Here is a 24,285-nt window from a genome sequence, read left to right on the forward strand (position 1 = left end):
TCAAGAGACTCATCGCGGGAAACCCACACAAACCATTATTCAAAGAGTACCTCTCGTATCTCTCCTTAAACTTATTCGCCGTTGCGGCATTCACAATCCTCAGGCAATCCATTCTGTTTCAGAATTTATAAATGTATTAGAACAATTACAAATATATTTCATTGAAAATTCTAAATATTAGGCAGGGTCAAGTTTCTTTGTTTTTACTTTCTCTCCTCATTCCCGTAACATGGAAAAAATTATTTAATTTCACAATTCTCATTACAATCTGATTTTTTTGACTACTTTGTTTATGGAAATCCGGAGAAAATGCAACAACTGAAATCTAAGAAATCCTCCAATTTAATTTATTTTTCTTTCATTGAGGGGTAGACACTGGTAAAATAAAATGCAATGAAATGAAAAGGGATGTTGTAAACAAATAATCTAATTCCGTTTAATTAAATTTTTCTCACGCGGCATGGACTGACTGACTGCTAACTATTCACATATTAAATAATTCAGATTTTTATGTGCTGGGTATTTGTATAAGAAATGCATTATTTTTGTATGGACAAACTGAATTATTCACGAGGATTAAAAAGTCCTGAATGCTGCAAATATTTCATTAGCTATTCATGTTTTTATAATTATTCTACGAACGTCCTTAAAATTATAATGAAAATGTTTGCACACTCATTTTTACTTCATCGACTTAAAATAGACGTGGAATAGTAACAAGTGGTAGTTTTATATTTACTACATTTTACAAAATATATAATCAATTTGCATATGTTTTCAATAATACCACAGAATAAGAAAAAAATGTACGTGTACAATTTGCATTGTCAAATGATCTCGACACAGCATGAATGCTTATCGAAAAAAATTTATAATTTTAATGATATTTTAAAATGAATAAACTGCATTTTCAACTATAGGGTGCATTCATTTTAGCTTGTTCTCCATAAACATGTACTCAACTCAGTTTTAAACAAGTCGCAAACTTTCTATTATGCAGTAAATTCTCAATGAAAATTCCACTGTTGTATAATGTTTTTTTTTTCTGATGCCCCTATTTTAATTTAATATGGATAAAATTGATAATACCATAACCAGTGAATGTTCCCGCAAAGAAATTAAGGAGAGTTGCAAGTACTGATTGATAACTTACCATTGAAACCTCCGATGACGAACAGATAGTCCTCAACAACTGCAGTAGCAAAGTTACTGCGTGGGCTGAGCATATGGGGAATTTCTATCCAATGGTCATGACGGTTGTCGTATCGCTCCACTTAAAAAAAAAAAAGTATTAGGTGCCTTTTTTTTATATTTACAAATTCTATAACTAAATGAAACACTAATATTAACAATCAACTTAAAGTTTCAGTTTAAACACTTCTAAGGCAGTTTAAAATGAAATGTTAAACTGCTTTAGAAGTATTTGAATATGCTAATTATAGTTAGCATATTCTCCCTGCATCAATCCAAGCGCTGGATTATAATGTTAAAATAAAGAGAGCAGTAAATGGATAAGATTTTACCTTTATATTTTGATTTCTATCAGTGTTGAGTGATGGCTTCTGAATCAATGAAGCATATTGAGGGTATGAGGTCAACAGATTAAAGTAAAATAAAGACGATGTAGCCATGAATATGGAAAAAAAAAAAAAAAAAGACACGCATGTGCGGTCACATTGGCGATGAAACGAACAGATGCATAAACAGATAAACAACCAAAGAACAAAATGCAACATATGACTGAAAAGTGTCACGAGGTAAACGCATATCACTTAGGAGGCGAAATAAAAATAAAAAAAGTAACCCATTGATCATTAAGAACTGTATGAAATAAAAAACTGAGGAATCAGGAAACTACAAAGAAAAAATTATGAGTAATAATGGAATTAATGAATCAAACGAACATATGCATAAAATTTGAATCCTGTTGACTATGAAAGTACAAAAAGAGGAATTCTGAAAAATTGCAAGATTATTAGAAATGAAAGCAGAAGAGTACTCTTGATGTTAAAGGCTACGCACAGATGAAATTAAGCAATAATAGGACTCGAATAGCTTTTTCTTAAGAATGTTTATGATAATCCAAACAGAAAATTAATGTTCTGAATATGAAGACATGAATACCATTAACAAAAGGATAGTGGACAAAAGATGCACTTTTAATTACGAAAGAAGTAATTAAGGATATGCGAACAGTAAATTAAGTCTTAATCATAGTCTCCGATTAGTCAGTGTAATATCATTTATTCTGACGCAGACTACACGGTAAATAAGTAACTTTAAAGATAAAACTAAGCACGGAGTATTTAGCAATCAATGAAATGGGCGATAGTACAGCGTACGAACTACCTACGCTATAATGCAAGCGACCCAAGGCTTGGGGGGGGGGGGATACTTGAAAGTTTCTGACAGCTGAACGAAATCCTTCATGGACCCGATGAAAGTTATGGGTAGGATAGGATGAAATGTTGTAAATAAATATGGACAATCCATGCATACAATACTAATCTCTTCTACTTAGAATTCCAAAATGACAGGAGTGAGAACATAATCAGTATACCAAAAAATAAAAAATTACGCATTTGTATTTCATGATCAGTAAAAACAAAAAGCCCATCTAAGATTCTGCTAAAGATATCAATAACAAGTTATGTATATTCTACAAAACAAAGGACATTCGGAATCACATATAAACGTATGAATACGCATGCAGCCTCCTTAAAAATAAAGTAATATTTGCCGTGACCTTATGTAATGCATAAAATAAGAATTGTACAAATCGAGGAATATTTCTTTAAATCTAATGGGGCCTGTGTATTTTCCTAACTTAAAAAAAAAAAACCAACCGTGAAAGAATTATAAAAAAATATAATTAACTAAAACAGTTTAAAAAAAAGACATTTCTCTTGAAATATCTCAGCAGTGTCAGTGCACGAGTTAACAGAACGATGAGATATTCAGACGCAACACTGAACATACACATTAGATTAAAACCAAACACTGTTAGGAACTGTGGTAATAACGACATTTACGAGTACCAAAAATGCATTTGATGCAGTTAAAACGCTCAAATTTCTCACAGGGTTTTGTTCATTGCGAATGAAGACGATATAATAAGGCTCCGTGTATTTCTTTGAGAACATGTTTGTAATCTTCAAGTGTTGTAATTTAGTATTATCCTAAAGAATGGTGGGCTAGACCATGTTTATGTGATTTTATAATTCGAATATACTCGGTGTACAGAAATCCACTTTTCAACTGAACGGGCAAAATTTAAACTGCGTAAGCATATCACATGAGTAAATAAGTAATGAAAAACAGGCAAGTTCACCTTTCATAGAGGACATCATTAACTGGCAGATTTTGATGAGAGACTTGAAAGTGGCAGTCAACGGGATCGTTTTGACAATTCTGGTAATACGTTCGGCGACATCTCTCACATAACAGGAATGCTACGCATTTCACGTCGTTTAGCAAGTAAGAGAGGAACGGTATTTTGCAATCACTTTAGGATTGTAAGAACATTGATAATTTTCTTGTTCAAAGTACTGCACAGAAACAGATACTGTGAGTTTCCTACTACTGTTTTAAATGCGCTATCAAAATGTACAAAAATCGTTCATGAAACTAGATCCTCCTATGTATATTAGACCTAGTGGTCTGTTACGTTCCTATTAGGCATGGCCTATTACGATTTAAAACCGCGACCGCCTCGAGAATAAGGTGGTTAGCCCCATGTCTCCTATGTCTGTAGATGCGTGTGATCACTGGCCGGTTTGCCTGTTCTGGGGGGGGGGGACGAAACACCCGAGTTCCTGGGTGAAAAAAATTCCCTACCTGCGTATGAGACCAGCTAACTCACCTTTAGTCAAAAGCGACCAAATAAAGGTTCCTCACGTCTTGGACGGGAATCGAACCCAGGTTTTTCCGACCAAAGGGCTTCGTTTATGCCGACTGAGCTACGGAGGCTAATGGAACTATATAGCACACCCGATATGAACAGATGATTTAATACTTGATAATCAATTATAACTTTTAGTCGGTCTAACATGAATGAAAGCTGAACTGTTTTTTAAAACAAACTTATTCTGAATTATAAATTAAAGTATTTTTCGAAAATCGTGCGTTACTTTTAGGCAGCAACCCAGTTCTTTGTTACACTTATATTACTTTTTAAGATGTACAGAGTAAATGTTATGATTGATTATTCATTTATTAATCTCTCATTTCATGAGTAATTCATAAATGAGTGAAAAAACATAAAAACTAAATTCCATGTAATCCAGAAAATATAAAAAGGCCTACAACGAAGAACGTTATGATTACGGAGCCAGAAAAAAGAAAATAAAACCTCTGGGAGGGACGATTGTTTTGCAAACTGAAATGTGTAATATATATATAAATGGAGTATACTATTTCTAGAGTAGCTAATACTTGACATAGAATAGTGAAGTGCTCTAGTGTACGATTAATGCGTAACGACTGGATCGAGAACACCAAAACTTTTGCAGGTTATATTTCTCCAATAACCAAGAAAAAAAAAAAAAAAAAAGCATTCATTTTCGGGTTTCATATCTTGTTGCAAGGATCGCCTAATATTTTTCACTAAACCCTGATTGTACCATTCCGAAAGCACCGCAGTGGAACATTACACGAATACTACAGAAAATGTTAGAGATATTGCAGGAGAAGGAGGAGCAATATGAAAATACTCGGAGAACATGAAAACTGGCACGATTCCAAAGAAAACAGCTTCAGTTATAGTTGCATCCTGTTCCCTATTTATACAACATCGAGTACGAAAGTAGCTAATTAACAAACTCATTTGACGAAATCGCACATAAGTGGATGGTGTTTTAATTCTTGCGACACGATTCTGCGATGACAAGAAGCTTTTTAATGATGATGGCCAAGTCAGCAGTGAACCAATTTCGACACGAGCTTTATGCTGGTAAGAATATCGGTGAAAAGGTGGGAAGTATAATAAACAGCTGTTACCAAAGGAGTAAATATTTACTGAAGGATACAAAGAAGGCGTGATATGGTGGGATGGAAACAGCGCAATTTAACAGCAAATGACAAGTGTAGGCACAGTGAAATTATAAGAAAATGTGCAGATGGGTAATACTTGAAGATGATGTCATCACTTTCCAACAGCATATAAACATACCCCTTGCAAAACAGAAGAAGCTGAAATAGTTTACTGTGCAGTTCTTGCCGTTCGTAATCTTTGCATGTTAGAAGAAGAGGAAAATGGTTTCAAACAAAAATGTTTTTCAAGTGAAGAGTGAAATGTAAAAATTTATTCACTGCCTATTAGGGGGGGGGGGGAAACTGAATGAATCATAATGTAACGGATGGTCTCTATTACATTATACGAGAGAGAGATTTGAAATACAAAACGGCATTATAATTTAGGCGACACTGTTTACAAATTCACTCCAGGTGTGTAGGCAGTCTCTCAAAATAAATTAACTTTAATATTTAAAACAAATTATAAACTACTATCATCTTATTTTCGCAATTTTACTAATTACTTGAATTCCCACGATATCAGCAAAAGTGATCATCGTACGAAAAGATTATATAGGAAGTAGAAAGTAGGTATTCAAACTACAAACGGTCTGATTCTGGTGAGTGCCAACATCTGATTTATTTGAAACTGAGTACGATTATAGCATACCGATAAAATAATAAATAAAAGTAAATTAAATAGTCAGAATGCATATTCAAGGAGAAAAGAAAGGGAAAGGAAATAAATAAAATGAAGAAAGCAAAGTATAAGAAATTTAAAGTGAAATAAGTCAAATAAGAAAAAGTTAAGAAAATTAAAAAAAAAAAAAAAGATGAAATAAGTCAAATTATAAGAAAACGCAATTTGTGACATCATGGGGTGAAAAACCAAACTTCCTCAGAGGAGAAAATGCCTACCTCGTCTGAAAATGAATGCGTCCTCTCGTTCTCTGAAAGATTTCACTCATGCTTTTCCAAAGAGGCTAATACCTCATAACTGTATAGACAATACCATGTTTCAATACACAGAATGCTGGAGGGGAGTAAGCAAAGGCTATGAGGAGCATCCTGGCTGACTGCCGATTTGAAACGCCTTTATGTTACTGTTGACTCAGAATAAATTCCAACTCAGATTTTTACATCCAAAAAATACTGCTGTTCTTCCGAATATGCTACAGAGACACTGAGTGAGGAAGGGAAGAAAGAAAGATTAATAGGACAAAAAAACAACTAACATTTAAAAAACAATAACCATCCAAGTTCTTACCACTTGATAATCTATTAGTTCCATTGAATCCCCCGAGCACGTAGAGAGCCGACTTGTAACTTATTAAGTTTACGCCACTTCGAGGAGTTGACATGGGATGAATCTCTGTCCATGTGTTGTTCTTCGGGTCATAAACCTCTGCACTGTTCAAAACTTGCTGACCATTAAAGCCCCCAGCAATATACACCTTGCCTGTAAAGTAATACACATTACTATGAGTAAAAAAATTAAATCTGTTCACATTTAATAGTAGTTCCAGAATATTTTATAGTTATTCTCGATAATCTAGAACTACGATTATATATATATCTGGTGAATTATCCTTAAATTAAAAATTGCATTTTTTTCAAGATATTTCTTTTTTTTTTTTTCCTTGACATAAGCTAAGATGAGTGGTTTTAGAACTACAACTACTGTCTGGTATAGTTGCAGTTCTGAAATAACAATTATAATCGTTACAAGAGCACGTGGTGAGTTTATCTTGCTTCTTTTATAATATATGAGAAAATCAAATATATTTTTGCCTTCATCCTTGACAAAATCCATGAGTGTTCAAGATGATCTCCATGCACGTATTTTCCCGGATTGTAATGCTCAATTCCGAATTTGGTTCGAAGGCATTTCTTTACAAGAAACTTTTAAATCGATATAATTCACGTCGGCTCTGAGCTCGGGGGGGGGGGGGGGGGGGAGATTAAAAGTATGTAATGCTGATATTTCAAAGAAAATACTGGGTCATTTTACTTTAAAATGTGGGTAAATTACACACTATATATTCCATTATGTCTACAAGAGATGCATTTAATATTGTCTGGAGAGAGCTGTAGACTAAAAATTGCATTTGTACCTAATTCTTTTTCTATCTCTTTCTCACTTCGGGATAATTAAGTTTTCTTGTTATTACCACCTATCGCGGTTCGTTAGTGTTCTGCAACTGTTTCTGACATTCCTTGAATGTCAGAAACAGTTTGTTGATAATTAACCACCGATGAAAAAAGATTACATTATTTTATTGCTGCTTATCTGTGATCAAAGAAAATGTTACAGTTAAGAAATGGATCTCAAGTTAACACAAGTGAAACACAATGCAGGCTTTAATTTGCTTTTATTTTAATTAACACTTCAAATTAGAAACGCTAGAAGAGAACGAAAAAAGTATTAACAGCTTGATTTCGCAAAAGCCCTGTCGACATTAGAAGGAAAAAGCAATTATCGGCTTTAGTTGCTAAAATAAAGGTGGCCAGATCTACTGAATTCCTAAAAAATAATCAAATAATATCAAGTCAGCTTATAGAAATAATATTCGAAATACAATTTAAATTGGCAAAAAAGTAACTTTATAATTCAGTAAAGTTATTGAAGAGCTGAAGCTAGATCACATAACCTATAAGGAATTCAGAGATCGACTGGAACTACTGCGTGATTTATTACAGCTACAACAAAGTCCATGTGGGCCAGTGTGTTATATAAAGAAAGACCACAGAAAGAAATTCTAAGGAAAGTTAAGCAAAGAGATTTCCATCAATGACAGAACCATATTAAAATGAGGATATAAGAAAGAGCTTGATATTATTACTGGACTGGTTGGACGAGTGGTTAGCGAATCCGCTTACCAACGCGAGTCTGCTGGTTCGAATCCCACCACGGATGTTTATAATTGCCCTACTAACTCTGTGTGTAAAAAAGACATCTGCGACCCTACCAGCAGAAGGCTTTATGCCACAAACCCTATGATGTACAATGACTACACGGCGTCCAGTAATGTCACGTGAATAACAAATTAACTTGATATTATTAATATTCAATAAAGAACTACAAATAGAGGGGGGGAGAATATACTGTGACCAAAATTGTATAGGCCTTTTAACATGCTGAATTTGCAAGCTGTCATATTTTTTAATGAAAAAAAAATTTACTGTGTGCATGTTTTTATTTTATATATTTTTTTAAACACCTCTAACGGATCCTTAAACAAATTGATTAGGGGATTTAATATCGAATGACGCTCTCAAAACAGTTCTGTTAAAAGGCGAAATCCGTTACTTTAATTTCATATTAACTTAGTGCGAATGTTGCTGTAAGACGTGATACAAATCACTATAAAAATTTTAAAAAAAGTGGAGCAAGTGCCTATATCCCACAAAATTTGTGATATAATAGCAATATGGTCTGCGCGGTTAGCCTAGTGGCTTTGCGCTTCGCAACCATATGCCTGGGGAAGAGTGTCCTAGGTTCGATTCCCATCGACGACGTGAGGAGCTTAAGGATCTTCCTCAACCATAGCCAAGTTAGACGGTCTTGGGCTTGGATAGCAGGGTTTTTTCCGCCAGTTTATCTGGGGTTTTTCATCCCGCAAGCAGGCAAACCGGACCCGTGAATACACAGGCTCCAGTCATAGAAATACGGCAAGGAAGGCAACGCGAAAACACCTTCCGTCTCTATCCCCCTAGTAATCAGTTGCAACCCTCTCAAAGAGAGGAAGCCACAGGATCAGATCAGAATAGCAATATGACATTTTAAACAAAAAAAGTGAAAGCCATTTAATCATAAGAAGCTATACAAGCTCTTACATAGTAAGAAGTGTTTCTAAGATAGCTCTTAGAAACACGCATACTTCACGGGATTCGAACTCGCTGCCTTTGCAGTAAACAAACAGTGGCGTTTACCAACTGAATTCGCAATGCAGGAAAATAAGAACGCGAATTATTAAAATCTTAAACATTTTTTTCATAAAACGTGACCATTTTACTGAGTAATATTTTTTTCTAGTTAAACATATTAACGGTTAAGAGTAAACTGCACACTCTATTTACTGTCGACTGAAATTATAAAATTTCCACATTTGACGTCTGTAGACACCGCATGGTCACTCTCGTACCTCACCGGGTTTTTGGAGATAGGAGAAGTGGTAGGGTCGCAGACGCCCTTTCCCCAAAGAGTTAGTAGGACACTCACAAACATCTATGCCTAGGCAGGATTCGAACCCGCAGCCTCTTGGCTGAAGAACGGATTCGCTAAACCACTCAGCCAACCAGGCCGGCTGAAGTGATAGACACCACAAAATACACACTTCTGGAATGTATGTCGTTCTTTGTTACAAATAATGCCATTCATTTCATTTGAAAATAAATATACTATTTTCCCAAATGAAAATTTACGAACAACGTAAAATTATCGTTTGTATGTAGGAATAAGGAAGAAATGTTGATGTTCTGAAAGTAAGCCAAGGTAAACGAATTTTACTGGGAGGAGCATTTGCTAACTTCGCCATGAGTTGGCTCAGGCTTTCGGTGAGCACTCTCAGTAGGACACGGAACGTGAGCCATATTGACAACTCATACGGCTCAAGCTGATGACAATCATAAACGTCGGTTTCTAGAGCAAATAATTATCTCATCTGCTCCTAATTGATAGATGACATATAGAATATTAAAGCAATCGCGCAGAATGTGATTTACGAATACGACTAAATTGATAAAATTAGATTTGCTTTCTTCAATAGGCAGGAGTGAAAATTTGAAATATAAGATTCCGTTTTCGGTGGGTTTCATAACAATACGTACACAGCTGATGGATTCACTTTATTCGTCGACCTGCATAATGCTCTTCTTTAACAACATTTGTCATTCTTCAATGAAATCGGGTCACTGAAGTATGCAAGGTTTATACGAAATTATATACAATATTAACCAAACAAAATCTAAATCTTAAACGTTTTTAGGGTGTAATTTTCCGTATACGATGAAAAATACCATTACAAGAATGTTATTCCACGGTTGTCCACAAACTTGAACATACCAATTTATAAACAGAATGGTTGAAATGGTAAGTTACAAGTCAGCCATATATGAAAATCTGCCACTTTTCATCCGAACTTCTCAAGGATATGTCTCACATGTTTAAGAATCGAAGCCCATTAGATGTGCCAGTGTGAGTAAACCTAAGACAAAGTCATAAGCACGAAATTTTGTTTCTACTACTGTTCTAATCTCCTAAGATACAAAACTGTCCATTTTCGACTTTCAATGTCAATTTAATGAAATGAGAATTTACTTCATGGACCAATGAAATTTTAATGGGGAAATTAACTTCTTTTTTTTTTGGCCGAAATTTGGATACAAAACCATGTCAGAAAACATTCTTTCTGAGCTAACATGCAAAAGGCACGGTGTGTGTGTGGGGGGGGGGGGCTTAAAATGACATGCTCAATTTTCAGTTTGCATCCAACAGTTACAAATTTAATGCAATCAGGGGAAAAAAAGCATTTAGCAGCTGATGACAAATAAAAGATAAAATGTATTAAGACGCGCACGAGAATAATAAACCCAAAACGCCAAGTTGAATTTTATGATATCTAAAACATGAAAAGGTGATATATCTTAACACGTAGCCTAAATAACAGGAGAGCAAAAGGATATTACGCGATCATACCGTAATGATTCTATGATTGGCTTCACTTGTTTAATCCTATTTAATGCCTACCTAAATTCCGAAAATATTTTCGAGGTTCACCTCTATGCTATGCGCATATTAATAAGGTCCAATTCTGCTAAAATCATAAATATGAGAATTTTGAAGTAACGGTAACTAAGAGAAAGCAATGCCGTTAAAATAAGAAACCGACGTCATTACAGCTGCGAGCTTATTCTTAAAATGCCTAGCTTCTCGGTAAGTATTATTCAGATGGTGAAATGTTTGGTCACAATTCGAATAAGTTTCATGAACACTTCAAGAGGCCTGTTCAATTGAATTTATATAAAGAAATTTAAAATTGCATGCACAGACTGTAATGGAGAAAAAAAGCAGGGTGGTTATTTTTCTATAATTGAAATAACAATAAACTCCGGTTTCTTGCGATTACTGAATGGTGGTACGATTTCTTTTACCAAGATGCATAACATACAGCACAAAACGTTTTTTTAAATAACGAACTTTATAATCTGTTAATTGAGAAACTTGAATTTTAAAAACGTGTTTGTAAAGAATAATGGATTCTGGCCGAGGTACTGAATTATATGTGTGCATCGACATTAAAGGGAAATCTAATAGATCCTTCAAAGATATCGCTTTGGAAAGAAAGAAGAAAAATAGTAGCGCAAATTGCACTGAGTGCTTCGAAGTTCACGAATAAAATAAGAAAACAGCAAAGTTTTTAATGCCTCAAAACTAAACATAATGCGTAAAAAAAAGTTTCCTTTCCAAAAGTACTAAATCTTAAGGCGTTCATCAGACTGTACAACGATACGCTTTTCCATTCTTGTGGCTTAATAAACAAAGTAGGCTTGGCTTATACACACACACAGTCATTTATTCTTCCCTTAATAGTTCGTATATATTTAAATAATTCTTTGCATTCTAATAATATCACTTTATTGTTCTTTCATAGCAAGCTTTTAAACTGCATGCAAATAATCTCATTGTAAATGAATATGTTAGCAGTTTACACTGAGAGCAATCACACTCCATTAAACATGTTTACAATGTGATATTACATTCTCTTGAAATGTTCTCTGACAATGTCTCAGAAACTTATGTGTAAACCGGTAATACGCTCATTTATTGTGTGCAATGTCCCTCTAAAATCACCATTTGGTCAAAATAATCTCACTATTTTGATTATCAAGAATATGTAAGGCTCAAATCCTCATGTGGCTAGCGTCCGAGACAAGTGTGCAAACTCACTAGCCATAATTACGCTGTATATTTTCCGAATGCGAGTATGATTTGGTGAACAGTTCAGTTATTTGAGTTACATAGATTAGGTTTAAAAGCAGAAGGAATATCAAGGAAACTTGTTTTCGCAACCTTTTCTGAATTAGTAAAATCAATGCGAAGGTTTTCTTTCAAAAAATGAATTGTGATGAAGCAATTTTACACCATGCTTTAAAGAGGAGGGAAAAAACAGTCCAATGTTTGGTGAGTTGTTTAAATAAAATAAGGAATCGTCCCTGCAATAAAATGTCAAGTAACTCCACATGCATTATCAAAACCAGCCTTAATAATAACCCACTGACATTATGCTTTCCTGTCATGGATATACGAGTCGGGTAAAGAGGGAAAATGATATTTAGAATAGAATTCATCATATCAAACAGATTCGCTGCCAATAAGTAAAAACATCTGACAGATGATTCTGCAATCGAAATTAATAATCGATTCCGTTAAAAAATACAAAAAATTGTATTCTATTCTTGAGAGACACTTGTGACATTAAATTACGAATTATAAACACGTTAACACAAGAATATTTAATGTTTGCCAAATATTTCAGTCTGAAACTAACAGACAATCCTCAGTGGCTTGATAGGAACTGTTTTTACAAGGTGGAATACAAACAATTGATCATTCAAAAGTAGAACGAGCCGCGTGACGTTACATTGCTAAGCATTAAAGAGAGGTAAATTTAATCAGAGTGATGAATAAATTATAGGTATTAATTCACAATTTCATATATCAATCTTAATTTATAAATTCAATTAAAGATAACATTAGACTAATGTAAGAATTAAAGGTCTCAATTAAAAAAAAAATTTGTGTGTTATCAGGATTAATCTTTCCCATATTTTTGACAAGGATATACAATCATTTCGATTCAAGTTAGGGCGTTGAAGTAAGGCCTCAGCACTCTCTTTGAATAGGCGTTCGAATTTATAGCGACATCTATGTAGAAGACGAGCCTGGGACCAGAGGATGTTGTGGCTTGTCTCTATCCCGTGCTGCACCAATCCAGACTTATCAGATTTGTTGTGCAGAATGTATGATTGATTTACTTGTATTCTTTTTTCTATAGAGTGTCCTGTTTGTCGAAAGTAGGAAAGATTGCAGTTACAAGGAACTTGATATACACCAGGCAGAGACATAGTTGAGCGTTTATGTTTAGAAGAGGGGAAATAGGTGGATATTTTATTAATAGGGATATAAGTGGCTGTTAAATCATATTTCTTCAGAATTCTTGAAATTGGTTCTGAAATTCCGGAAATATATGGAACTGGAACTCGATGTATTGATTCTTTGTTGTTCTGGATCGGATTGTAGGAATCGAACAGATGTTGTGTAGTTTTTTTCGGAGAAGCCATTTAATTTCATGTGATGTTTGATAGTTGAAAGTTCTTTCCGTAATTCATGCGGAGTTGTGCAATTAGTTCTAGCTCGTCGAATTAAACATTTTATGATTCCTATTTTTTGATAAGGATGATGGGGAGATTGAGAATGTAACGTCCAGTAAAAGTGGGTTTTCTGTAAACTGTTGTTGTCAGAATACCTGAAGGTGAGCGGATGAGGGGGAACAGAAAGAACTTTCAACTATCAAACATCACATGAAATTAAATGGCTTCTCCGAAAAAAACTACACAACATCTGTTCAATTCCTACAATCCAATCCAGAACAACAAAGAATCAATACATCGAGTTCCAATTCCATATATTTCCGGGATTTCAGAACCAATTTCAAGAATTCTGAAGAAATGTGATTTAACAGCCACTTATATCCCTATTAACAAAATATCCAAAATATTTCCCCTCTTCTAAAGATAAACGCTCAACTATGTCTCTGCCTGGTGTATATCAAGTTCCTTGTAACTGCAATCTTTCCTACTTTCGACAAACAGGACACTCTATAGAAAAAAGAATTCAAGAACATCAATCATACATTCTGCACAACAAATCCGATAAGTCTGGATTGGTGCAGCACGGGATAGAGACAAGCCACAACATCCTCTGGTCCCAGGCTCGTCTTCTACATAGATGTCGCTATAAATTCGAACGCCTATTCAAAGAGAGTGCTGAGGCCTTACTTCAACGCCTTAACTTGAATCGAAATGATTGTATATCCTTGTCAAAAATATGGGAAAGATTAATCCTGATAACACACTATTTTTTTTAATTGAGACCTTTAATTCTTACATTGGTCTAATGTTATCTTTATTTGAATTTATAAATTAAGATTGGTATATGAAATTGTGAATTAATACCTATAATTTATTCATCACTCTGATTAAATTTACCTCTCTTTAATGCTTAGCAATGTAACGTCACGCGGCTCGTTCTACTTTTGAATGATCAATTGTTTGTATTCCACCTTGTAAAAACAGTTCCTATCAAGCCACTGAGGATAGTTTCAGACTGAAATATTTGGTAAACATTAAAATATTCTTGTGTTAACGTGTTTACAATTCTTAAAAAATTGTATTATGAACCAGTAACTTATTACTCTACGTTTCATAAATAGATTCAATGTCAATATAACTAATTAAGTAAAGAGAGCAGTACTAGAAAAAGATTAATGCTCACCGTTTAATGAGGTGGCACTTGCATCACTTCTTATCTGATTCATTCCAGCTATCACATACCACTGATTTTGCTTGACATCGTACCTTTCCCCTGTATTTACACGAATATGACCATCGTAGCCACCTAGGGCGTAAATATAGTTGTCCACCATGGCAACGCTCACATAACATCGGGAAGTGTACATACAGGCTCGTTCTTTCCATTCATGAGTCTTAGGATTGTAGCAGAGCATTGTGTTGAAACACTGGTTCCCATCAAAGCCTCCTATCATGTACACCAAGCCATTCATTGCGATTAATCCGTGATATGCTCTATATATAAAAAAAGAAAAATATTCTATTCCGATATATATTAAAAATGCTAACTTTTTAGGCTTAGAATTTCCAAATGTTATTACAAGCAAGCAATTATAGAAAAGATCCGAGCGAATCTTAAGTTAATTTAAAAATTGAATCGAAAGTCAAATGGAACGATAAATGTTGTCATTTCTTTTTCAACTGATAAGATCCCAAATATGACAACCCGTTCTGCTTGATTTCTTCTTTGGTGTGTGTATGGCTAAACAAATTTTCAATTGCCTTATAGAAACAAAAATTGTTATGTCATCGAAGAAAACTTCAGTCAAGGTTCTAATTACCGAATAAATCAGATTTACAAAATAAAGTGACTCCAGCATATTTATTTATATAAAAAGACGGATAAATATGGTCCTAATATGTGCTATGTAACTTGAGAAAAGACCTAAATACTCAATTCTTTATTGAAGTATCACATTGTGCAACGCAAAACTTTACACTGAGAAAAAAGATTCAATCAAATACTCGTCTTAGATGGGCTCTGCAAAAATGTGCGAGTACCTAATTAGATTCATTTTATTTGTCTGCTTGTATGTAACTTTTCGTCGTCTCTAGCTTGAAAACTTTTAATGAAATTCGGATTGAGAATTCTTCCAAAAATGTGTTGAGCCATCTCAGTTTTCATTTCAAGGACGATTGCAAACTGGTAAAGTGTTTCGAAAATACACAATGCAGTAACTTCACTCTGGCTGGGATCGAATTAAATAAAATTTGGGATTAAGCTAAAATGTGTTCGCTCGACGCAATATGAGTTATTACGGCCAAAGTGATAACAGACGATAGTGATAATTCTACTCTGAATGTATACGATCAGTGTCCATTTAGTATAAAAATTGGTCAATGGAAAAGCGAACTTTATGCTACTTTTATTTGTGGTAATTGGTGATGTCACTATACAAGAATACTATTATGAAATGCACTTTTTATTTGTGTCTCCGAGGTTTTCTTTTTCATCTAACGAACTAATCAATTAACCAGAAAAGCATAAATGATCTGCTCCGAATTTCTGTCTATTCCAATAGTACTTACTTTCCACGATTTCGTTGTTAAACAGTACACGCCGCTTATAACTACAAAGTTTACTATAATCAAAATATTGAAAGATACTGAAATACTGAATAATTCTCAATACTCTCAAATGAACAGCTGTCTGAAATAATTACATATGAGTTAAGTTAGAGAACACTAATACAAAAACGAAATAATCTTTAAATTACGTATTAATTTTAGATACTGAATAAATTGAATACTGTAATGTTAAAATATAATCAACGAATAGCACAGAAGTTACCCTTAACATTATATAACCAGCGTATAACAAGCAAAAAAAATGTACAGTTATAAGCTTTACAGTTGTCCAAAATCTTAAATGCATCAGGCGAATAGATAGTGCAGTTAAACAAAAACAGCGAAGGGAGAGAGGCAGTAAAAAAAAAAAAAATCGAAAGTTTCACAAAGCCATAGAATATGACTTATCAACAACAATTGACCCTGATAATCTCAGGAGCAAGCCAGATGAATTTTGAACTGGAAAGGCACACATTCAACATTAAAAAACATCGGGATGCAAATCCGACAGCAGAAGCGAAAACTCACAAAACCTTAAATTTTATTCTTTTCCATAAAAATAAAATTCTTTCATGCTGACTTGGATAAAAAAATAACATATACATAGTAAAAAACTATTCGGTGGGCGAAACTTTTGCCTTTGCATATGAGTGCATAACACTCCCATCTATACCACATTAAGTCTAATTCCAGAACTTTTGGGACACAAATCACTTATATGTAACATTAGCGCAAACTGGTATCGACGCAAATCGAATACATATATAGAATAATAAATATTACCACATTTATTAAAAGAAGTTCGTTTTAAACGTTGTAATATGATACACGTACATCAATCATCCAGTTGACTGCTGTAGTCTCCATCATCCATGCACACTCATTTTCTGTCATTTCTTGTGTTTACAGTTTCATTCGGAATCACTTTTTCGCACAGACATTTTAATACACATTATGAAACCTGGTGACTCCTTATGTCATTATTTTTTATATATTTTTAAAATTCTCAAGAGTGAGGGGTGAAAAACAAATGTTTCGGCAGTTCAATAACTGGGTGGTAGAAACAAGCCAAAGTAAGTCAAGCTAGCGACTGTTATATATATCATCCGATAAACCGTTCGCCTCAAGATTCAAAATTCATTAATTTCTAAAAACTGCTGTTAAGGGTAGGAAAAATATTTGAAAATATGCAGAGAGTATTGCAAGAGAATATTTTATAAGTAAAACACAAAAAATAGTTGAGAAAAAAACATTTGTACTTTTCTGAGACGGTGTAAATAATGTCGAAGTTTCCTCCAATAGACAGCCCAATAAAAAAATCTGGTCATCTCCACAGCCACGTAATGGATATCCTGAGAACCACTAACTTATAATCAATAATGCAGTTTATAGGTGTTGAACACATCGTCTCTTTCGCTCCTCTGCAGATATTTAACATAAAGATGAAAATTTCAAAATGTCTACTTTGTGCTATGAGACAATGCATTTTTGCAGCTGACTTTGGCTTACTTGATGGCGAAGGTAGTACATATAGTGTCAGTAGGTAATGACACTATATGTACTACCTTCGCTAAAAAACATGTTTGAACTCCCAGAAAGCTGTTTTCTCTTCTTCAATGGACAATTTACGTTATAATTCCGCCCTGCTTTAGAACACTGTTAGAATACTCTAAAAGAAAAATTATACCTGAGACGAAGGCAAACCGGCTAACAGAATACTCTCTGGGTCACACACCAAGATGAGTTATTTACACTCTTTCCATAGGTTTTCCACAGAAAACAACAACGACAAATTGTGTATCATGCTTAAGCTGTTCTAATTAGGTAAAATGGAATACCACTGATTTACATAACATCTTTATTAGGAATTATTTTTATTAAATGTATTTTTTGTAAATATTTTTTCTCAACTGAAGCTAGTAAAACAAGTCGTCTCATTTAATCAAATAGAAATCCCTTGTCAATATCTGGTTAGTAAACTTGATGCAGATTCCACATTTGCATTTGAAGCATGAAAAGGTACACGTTTTTCTTATACGTCAATACAATGTACACTATTCAATGCGTGCAGTGACGATGTCATCAAAGTAAGTAAAGCCTTCTAATTTGTTTTTTGTCATCGATAATTACCATCATGAAACAGGTACCCGATAATTATATGGCTGGACATTTTTATCCCAACTTTTTTTTCCTAACCTTATTTTTCAAAATTTTTTTCTGGCTCCCTAAATGTTTTTTTTCACCTAATTACAACTTTAGCATGATATTCCATTAATTTTCTTTTTTCTCGGTAATTCAATTTGCCGTGTATGAGATTTTTTACTCTTAACAATTTATTTTTCTCTAAATGAGCAGTGTAAGCGTTACTTTTTTTTTCTGTTAGACTGATTTGAAAACAGCTTCGATCTCAAAACTTAGAAGCAGCGCTCTTAGTTGTCACGAATCCATTTTAAATTAAATTATACTTTTGTTCACTATTTGATGTATAAAAGATACTTGCAGCTTCCTAAATCATATCACTTGAAAAAGGAAAGTGAACAGGCCAGATGCAAGGAAATTAGAAATATAAAAGTCCTTAGTGATATTCACTGCCACAAAATATTGTGGTCATAAGGGAGTCTCTTGAAGTATAACTTTTCTCCGATGCATCTTCTAAAGAAACTTAAAAAAGTTACATTTTTTTATTAAGAGTTTATGTTAGAATTAGCATCTTAAACAGAATTCGTTAATAAAAACAATGTGTTAATAGAAAAGGAAAAACTTGAACACCGTTTATGATCCAGGTTTTTTTTTTTTTAATTTTGACTTGTGAAGAAACTGATCTCTTCGCCGTACTTTGATTTAATGTTCTTGCGAGGTATATGATGTCCACAAACATAGACAAAAGAAAATATAACAAACCGTATTATTTATTCACATGTTATTTCCCTCCACACACAAAACAGTTCGTGTAAAAGAATTTATGATTCTAAAAATTATGTAAACTCGTGTAAAACTGGTGATTTTTGGTGTTTTTTTGTGTATTTTTCCTTAGAAAATTGGTTTTATAGTATATTAGAACGATTTTCGTGTTTTTAGAGTATTTTGTGTGTCTTTATAGCATATTTATTGGGGCTGTCGCCGCTAGAGGGATTCGTAGTGTGTAGTATTCGTGAAAGCTCCGGATAAGATAAGTATTATTTTCAGTTATCGTTGATAAATTTATTTAATATTGCGTAGTTTTGTTTGCCTTGCGTCTCTTAGTGCATCTTTTTGTGTGTTTTTGGTGTGTTATAATTTATAATTTGATAAAATACGTTGCAAGTAAGTATGGCTCCAGTACGAAGGAAAATGGCGGCCAGTAATGATGGTTCGCCATCTTTATCAAAGAACGGTAGTATAAAAGAGATGATTCAGTATACTAGCTGCGAAATGTACGCTTTGCGGAGTGCGGTCAGAGTGGGTTAGATGATAATAAAGGAGTGAATGTGTGTAGAAAATGTAGGGAGAATGAGAAATTGAAGAGTATTTCGGATCGTGAGTGTGATATTTTTGTCAAACTTCAGAATGAAGAAAATAGGGATATGACAAGAAACGGCGAGGTTGTACCAGAGAATTGTGAGAGTGTGAATGTAGAAAGTGTGAATGATAGTATTAATGGTTTTACTGAGAATAAAAAAGATGAGATAGACGCAATGAGTGAGATCGCGTTGTTCAATGGTGCGATACAAAGGGCAAAACAGCAGCTAGAGCGTATGAGCTAAAGTCGATTGAATGAACCAGCCAATAATAAAAAGTATGACAGGAAAAATAGACGTATGAGTGTGAACATGAATAAAATAAAGGATAGAGTGCTGTATGGAGACTCGTTAGTAGAGGATTTGACAAAATCGTACCAACCTGGTGTGACCATAAAGGATGTAACTGAGTCTATTAGAGAGCAAAAGGAAAGGGTGAAAGAAATGATTGTTGTGGCAGGTACGAATGATTTGAAAGGAGACAAAATGGAAATGATAGAAGACCTGAATGAATTGTTTGAGGTAGCAAAAGAAAAGAGTGAGAGAGTTAGAATGATTAGTCTTTTGCCACGGTATGACAGTGAAATGTTTAAAAGGAGGGCCATAATTGCGAATGACTTTATGCGTGGGTTATGTATGACGAGTGGTGTGGAATTTGTGGACGTGTGGGGTGAGTTCGATGGGCGAAAGGATCTATATAAGATGGATGGCTTGCATTTGAATGGTTATGGTGTAAGAAGACTTGAGAAAGTGTTGCTGAATGTGGTGGATGTGCAAATTCAGGGAAACTAGATTTATTAAGGGGGGGGGAGTAGATATACAGTCCTTAGGGAGGCAGTTGAATGTATGAATGAATATAATATGCCCGAGCGAATAAGGACAACAAATCAGAGTGGGATAGTTAATATAAGGCATCAAGCTACGGTTGGGGCTAATGGGGGTCTTAAATTCATGTACACTAATGCTAGGAGTATTAGGAACAAGAAGGAAGAGTTTTTGGCCATGGTTGGCACTTCCAGACCACAGGTTATTGGTATTAGTGAATCATGGCTGACTGTAGATGATATAGCTAGTGGGATTGAATGTGATGAGTATAGTGTGTTCAGGAATGACCGGGAGAATAAAATGGGGGGGAGGGAGTATTGTTGATGATAGCTGATGAGCTACAGCCAAGGAGAATAGAAGTTGAATTGCAGGATAGAGAAAAGAGCACATTTGAGGCCATTTGGTGTGAGATTGTGGCTAGCAGAACTAAATATACAATTGGGTGCTGCTATAGACCAGGTGATGGAAAAGATGGTGGTGACAGCATGCACAAGCAAATAGAAGAAATGAGTGGAAGGAGGGTGATTATTATGGGAGATTTCAACTATGGTCGCCCTGATTGGAGTGAGGAGAGGACACACGGGAGGAAGGAATTGGATATTATGCGGTTATTAAGGGATAACTATCTGCGACAGCATGTAATGGAAAATACTAGGGGTCAGAGAGTGCTTGATCTAGTAATTACATCTGAAGATTTGGCTGTAACAAATATGACCACATTGCCACCAATCCGTGAGAGTGATCATGGGGTCTTGACTTGGGAGGTGGCTAAAGGTGTGGAATTTTCAATTAAGACAGGGTACATGTGGAATTATCGGGCTGGAAAGTATGACAAGCTTAGGAGTTTGATTGGTTCAGTGCGATGGCATGTACAACTGCAAGGACTAGAAGTCGATAGTGCATGGGAGGCAGTTAAGAAGTGTTTGCATGAAGCAATGGCTGACTGTATACCTAGAGTCCGAATAATAAATCAACTAGTGGTTAAATGGATGAATAACACCATTAAGCTTGAGCTGCAAAAAAAAGAAACAACTATGGAGGGAATTTAAGGAGAAAGGTGACCGGCAGGCACACGAACGGTATAAAGTGCAGGCCAGAAGGGTAACGAGTGTGGTAAGAAAAGCAAAAAAAGATTACGAAAGAACATTGGCCATGCAGGCTAAAGAGAATCCTAAACAGTTTTTTAGATATGTAGCAAGTAAAAGGAAAAATGTACATGGCAGAATGATTTTAAAGAATGCCTATGGTAGGGAGGTAACTGAATCAGTTGATATAGTTGAGTTACTGAGTGAGCACTTTGCAAGAATATATCATCCAGGTGGTGACATTGCAGAAACGAATGTACCAGTAGATTATACGGGAATTGTGGTGAATGAAGTGGAGATGAGTAGTCTATTGCATAACCTCAATGTCAATACATCTGTGGGATTGGATGGTATACCAGCTCGTGTTGAACGAGAAGCAGCTAAAGAATTGTCAGTACCCTTGACCATTTTGTTTAATTTGAGTCTCTGGTCTGGGTTAGTCCTGGGGGTGGTGGAAAGAGGGGAAAATAGTTCCACTGCATAAAGGTGGTTCCAAGACTGCTGTTGTAAATTACCGACCGATTAGCATATCAGGAATCATTGTCAAGGTCTTAGAGAAATTAGTCAAGAAAAGAATACAGGATTGGATAGATGAAAATGGGATATTGTATGTGACGGCTGAACTGAATAGGGGTAATGGGTTTACAGTAATACTACTGGACCTTGCCAAGGCTTTTGATAGGATACCACATAGAACCCTAATCAGTAAACTGGAGCAGATGGGGATAGATATAGGGTTGGTGAGATGGATAGGAGGGTGGTTGAAGGAGAGATACCAGAGAGTGGTTTATTCAAGAGTGGAGTCTAAAAGATGGCTTGTGACTAGTGGAGTGCCACAGGGCTCTGTTCTTGGACCACTGCTTTCCAATTTGTTCATCAATGATATAGGAAAGGATTTGAGAGGAAGTGTTCACTTGTTTGCTGATGATGCAAAGTTGGGTAGAGCAATTATGAGCAGGATGTCAAAATTTTACAGGATGATTTGGATAGTTTAGAGGACTGGGCTAGGAAAAATGGATGTCAATTTAATGTGTCAACGTGTAAGGTTATGCACTTTGGGGTGAAAACAATAGCAGCAGTATATCGCATTGGTGGAACCATACTCCATGAGATTGATGAGGCCAGGGATTTGGGAGTGTTGGTGGATAGGGAATTGAAGTTTAGGGGGCACATTGCAAAAGTGACTAAATCAGCTCACCAAATCACTTGGCTTCTGAAAAATACTTTAACATGCAAAGACAAACAAGTTGTTGTTCCTCTGTATCGAGCCTTGATAAGACCCTATCTGGACTACTGTGCCCAGTTATGGACACCAGGGTTTCTTCGTGATGGGGAGGAAGTGGAGAGGATCCAGAGACGAGTGACCAAGATGATAGCAGGTCTGTGGAATGAACCTTATGAGATTAGGTTTAAGATTTGTGGGTTGCAGAAATCGGTCGATAGGCGAAGGAGGGGTGATATGATTGAGACATTCAAATTACTGAAGGGTTTCTATAAGATTGATCCAGAAGATATTTTTGAAAATATGACTGGTGGTGGGAGGACTAGGGGCCATGCTTGGAAGCTGGGCAAGAGCGTGGTCGACAAGGGTGTTAGAGCTAGGTTTTTTACATGGAGATTCGTGAATGAGTGGAATAAGCTTCCAGAGTCTGTTGTGGGTGCTACGACCGTGAATGAGGTCAAGGCAAGGTATGATAGATACTGTGTGAATGTCGAATAGTTGTTCTTGACATGATGTTAGGGCCTCCCTCGATGAGTCTGTCGACTCCTTGGAGTTGCCCGGAACAATAATAATAATAATAAACCTAGAATTGTACATTCGTACCATGGGTTGGATAAGGTTTATATTTTTCTATTTTTATTTACATACTACGGAAATCATTCTGTAGAGAATAAAACATGGAACTTTTCAAGCCCCTTTCTTTTCGATCATTGGCAGCAAAAAGATATTAATATCGGTGCAAAAGGTCAGTAATGGCTTGAAAAAAGTTCATGGTGCTCAGAGTTTGTACAACCTGAAACGAATTAGGAGGGGGAGGGGGGCAAAGTAATTTTTGTGGAGATGCATATTGCGGAAATTTTTCGATGCATAACGTCGAAACGAATAAGAGTGTATGTTTTAAGTTGGCGTTTTTTTTTTTAAATGGTTTCTGATATACCCTACTGTTGATCATGCCTGTTAATGCAGAATGCATTTCTGAAAAGTTGAATTATTAATACCCGGTGTTGTACAGTCGAGTTAGTTCACCACTGAAAGAAATGATTTTAGGCTAAACTAATTAAATACATACGTCTGAGGTGGTATTATTTTTATTTTTATTATTTAAGTTTATTATTTAATTATTAATATTTATTATTATTCATCAGAGGGCGCTGTGTGGGCATACGATCGGGCACACGGTGTTATCACTGTCCCCATTTTATAGTTTTAAAGTGGTTCTAACTCCTATTTTTAATTTGAAAGTGTTGCAGAGTAATTCTACTTGTCACGCTGAAGACAGTGATATATAATTCATCGAAATCCGCTAAGTAGCATCCAGATTTTGAGTGATGAAAATTGAATACGGAGCGCACCGTGGTGACCAAAGAACGTCACCATTTTCAGAGTCACGCTACAGTTGCTCAAGGGAAGAAAGGTGAGTCATCATATAATCTGCAGGAAATGCCTTAGTTATCTTCACTTTACATGTTCCGGTTTTTTGGAATCAACCTGGCAACGTAAATCCAGTCGAAACGCGAGGAATGGAAGTGCCTATACTTCAGGGAGAACAAAGAAACACTGCTACACATGGCGCAGCCGATTATACAGGAGGCTGAATCAGACAATGAACTGAACAGACAAAGAAATACAGGTGAGTCCTATAATTTGAATTCATTAAATATAC

At 35.2% G+C, this 24,285-nt stretch overlaps 1 protein-coding gene across 3 annotated transcripts in view; it reads right to left on the minus strand.

Annotated features, from left to right (window-relative positions):
* LOC150104668 (kelch-like protein 10) overlaps positions 1 to 24,285 on the minus strand; it is a 167,025-nt gene that overhangs the window by 113,461 nt on the left and 29,279 nt on the right. For all 3 annotated transcript variants that reach the window (XM_090395257.1, XM_090395256.1, XM_090395255.1), the window contains exons 4-6: positions 14,570 to 14,880; positions 6,281 to 6,472; positions 1,154 to 1,273 (exon numbers count right to left, since the gene is read on the minus strand). In XM_090395257.1, the coding sequence (XP_090251383.1) occupies positions 1,154 to 1,273; positions 6,281 to 6,472; positions 14,570 to 14,880 (623 nt within the window). The remainder of the gene's footprint in view (positions 1 to 1,153; positions 1,274 to 6,280; positions 6,473 to 14,569; positions 14,881 to 24,285) is intronic.

Source organism: Typopeltis vanoorti, chromosome 7 (assembly GCF_054136105.1).
Source record: "Typopeltis vanoorti isolate ZY-2024b chromosome 7, IOZ_Tvanoo_1.0, whole genome shotgun sequence".
Classification (NCBI taxonomy): Eukaryota; Metazoa; Arthropoda; class Arachnida; order Uropygi; family Thelyphonidae; genus Typopeltis; species Typopeltis vanoorti.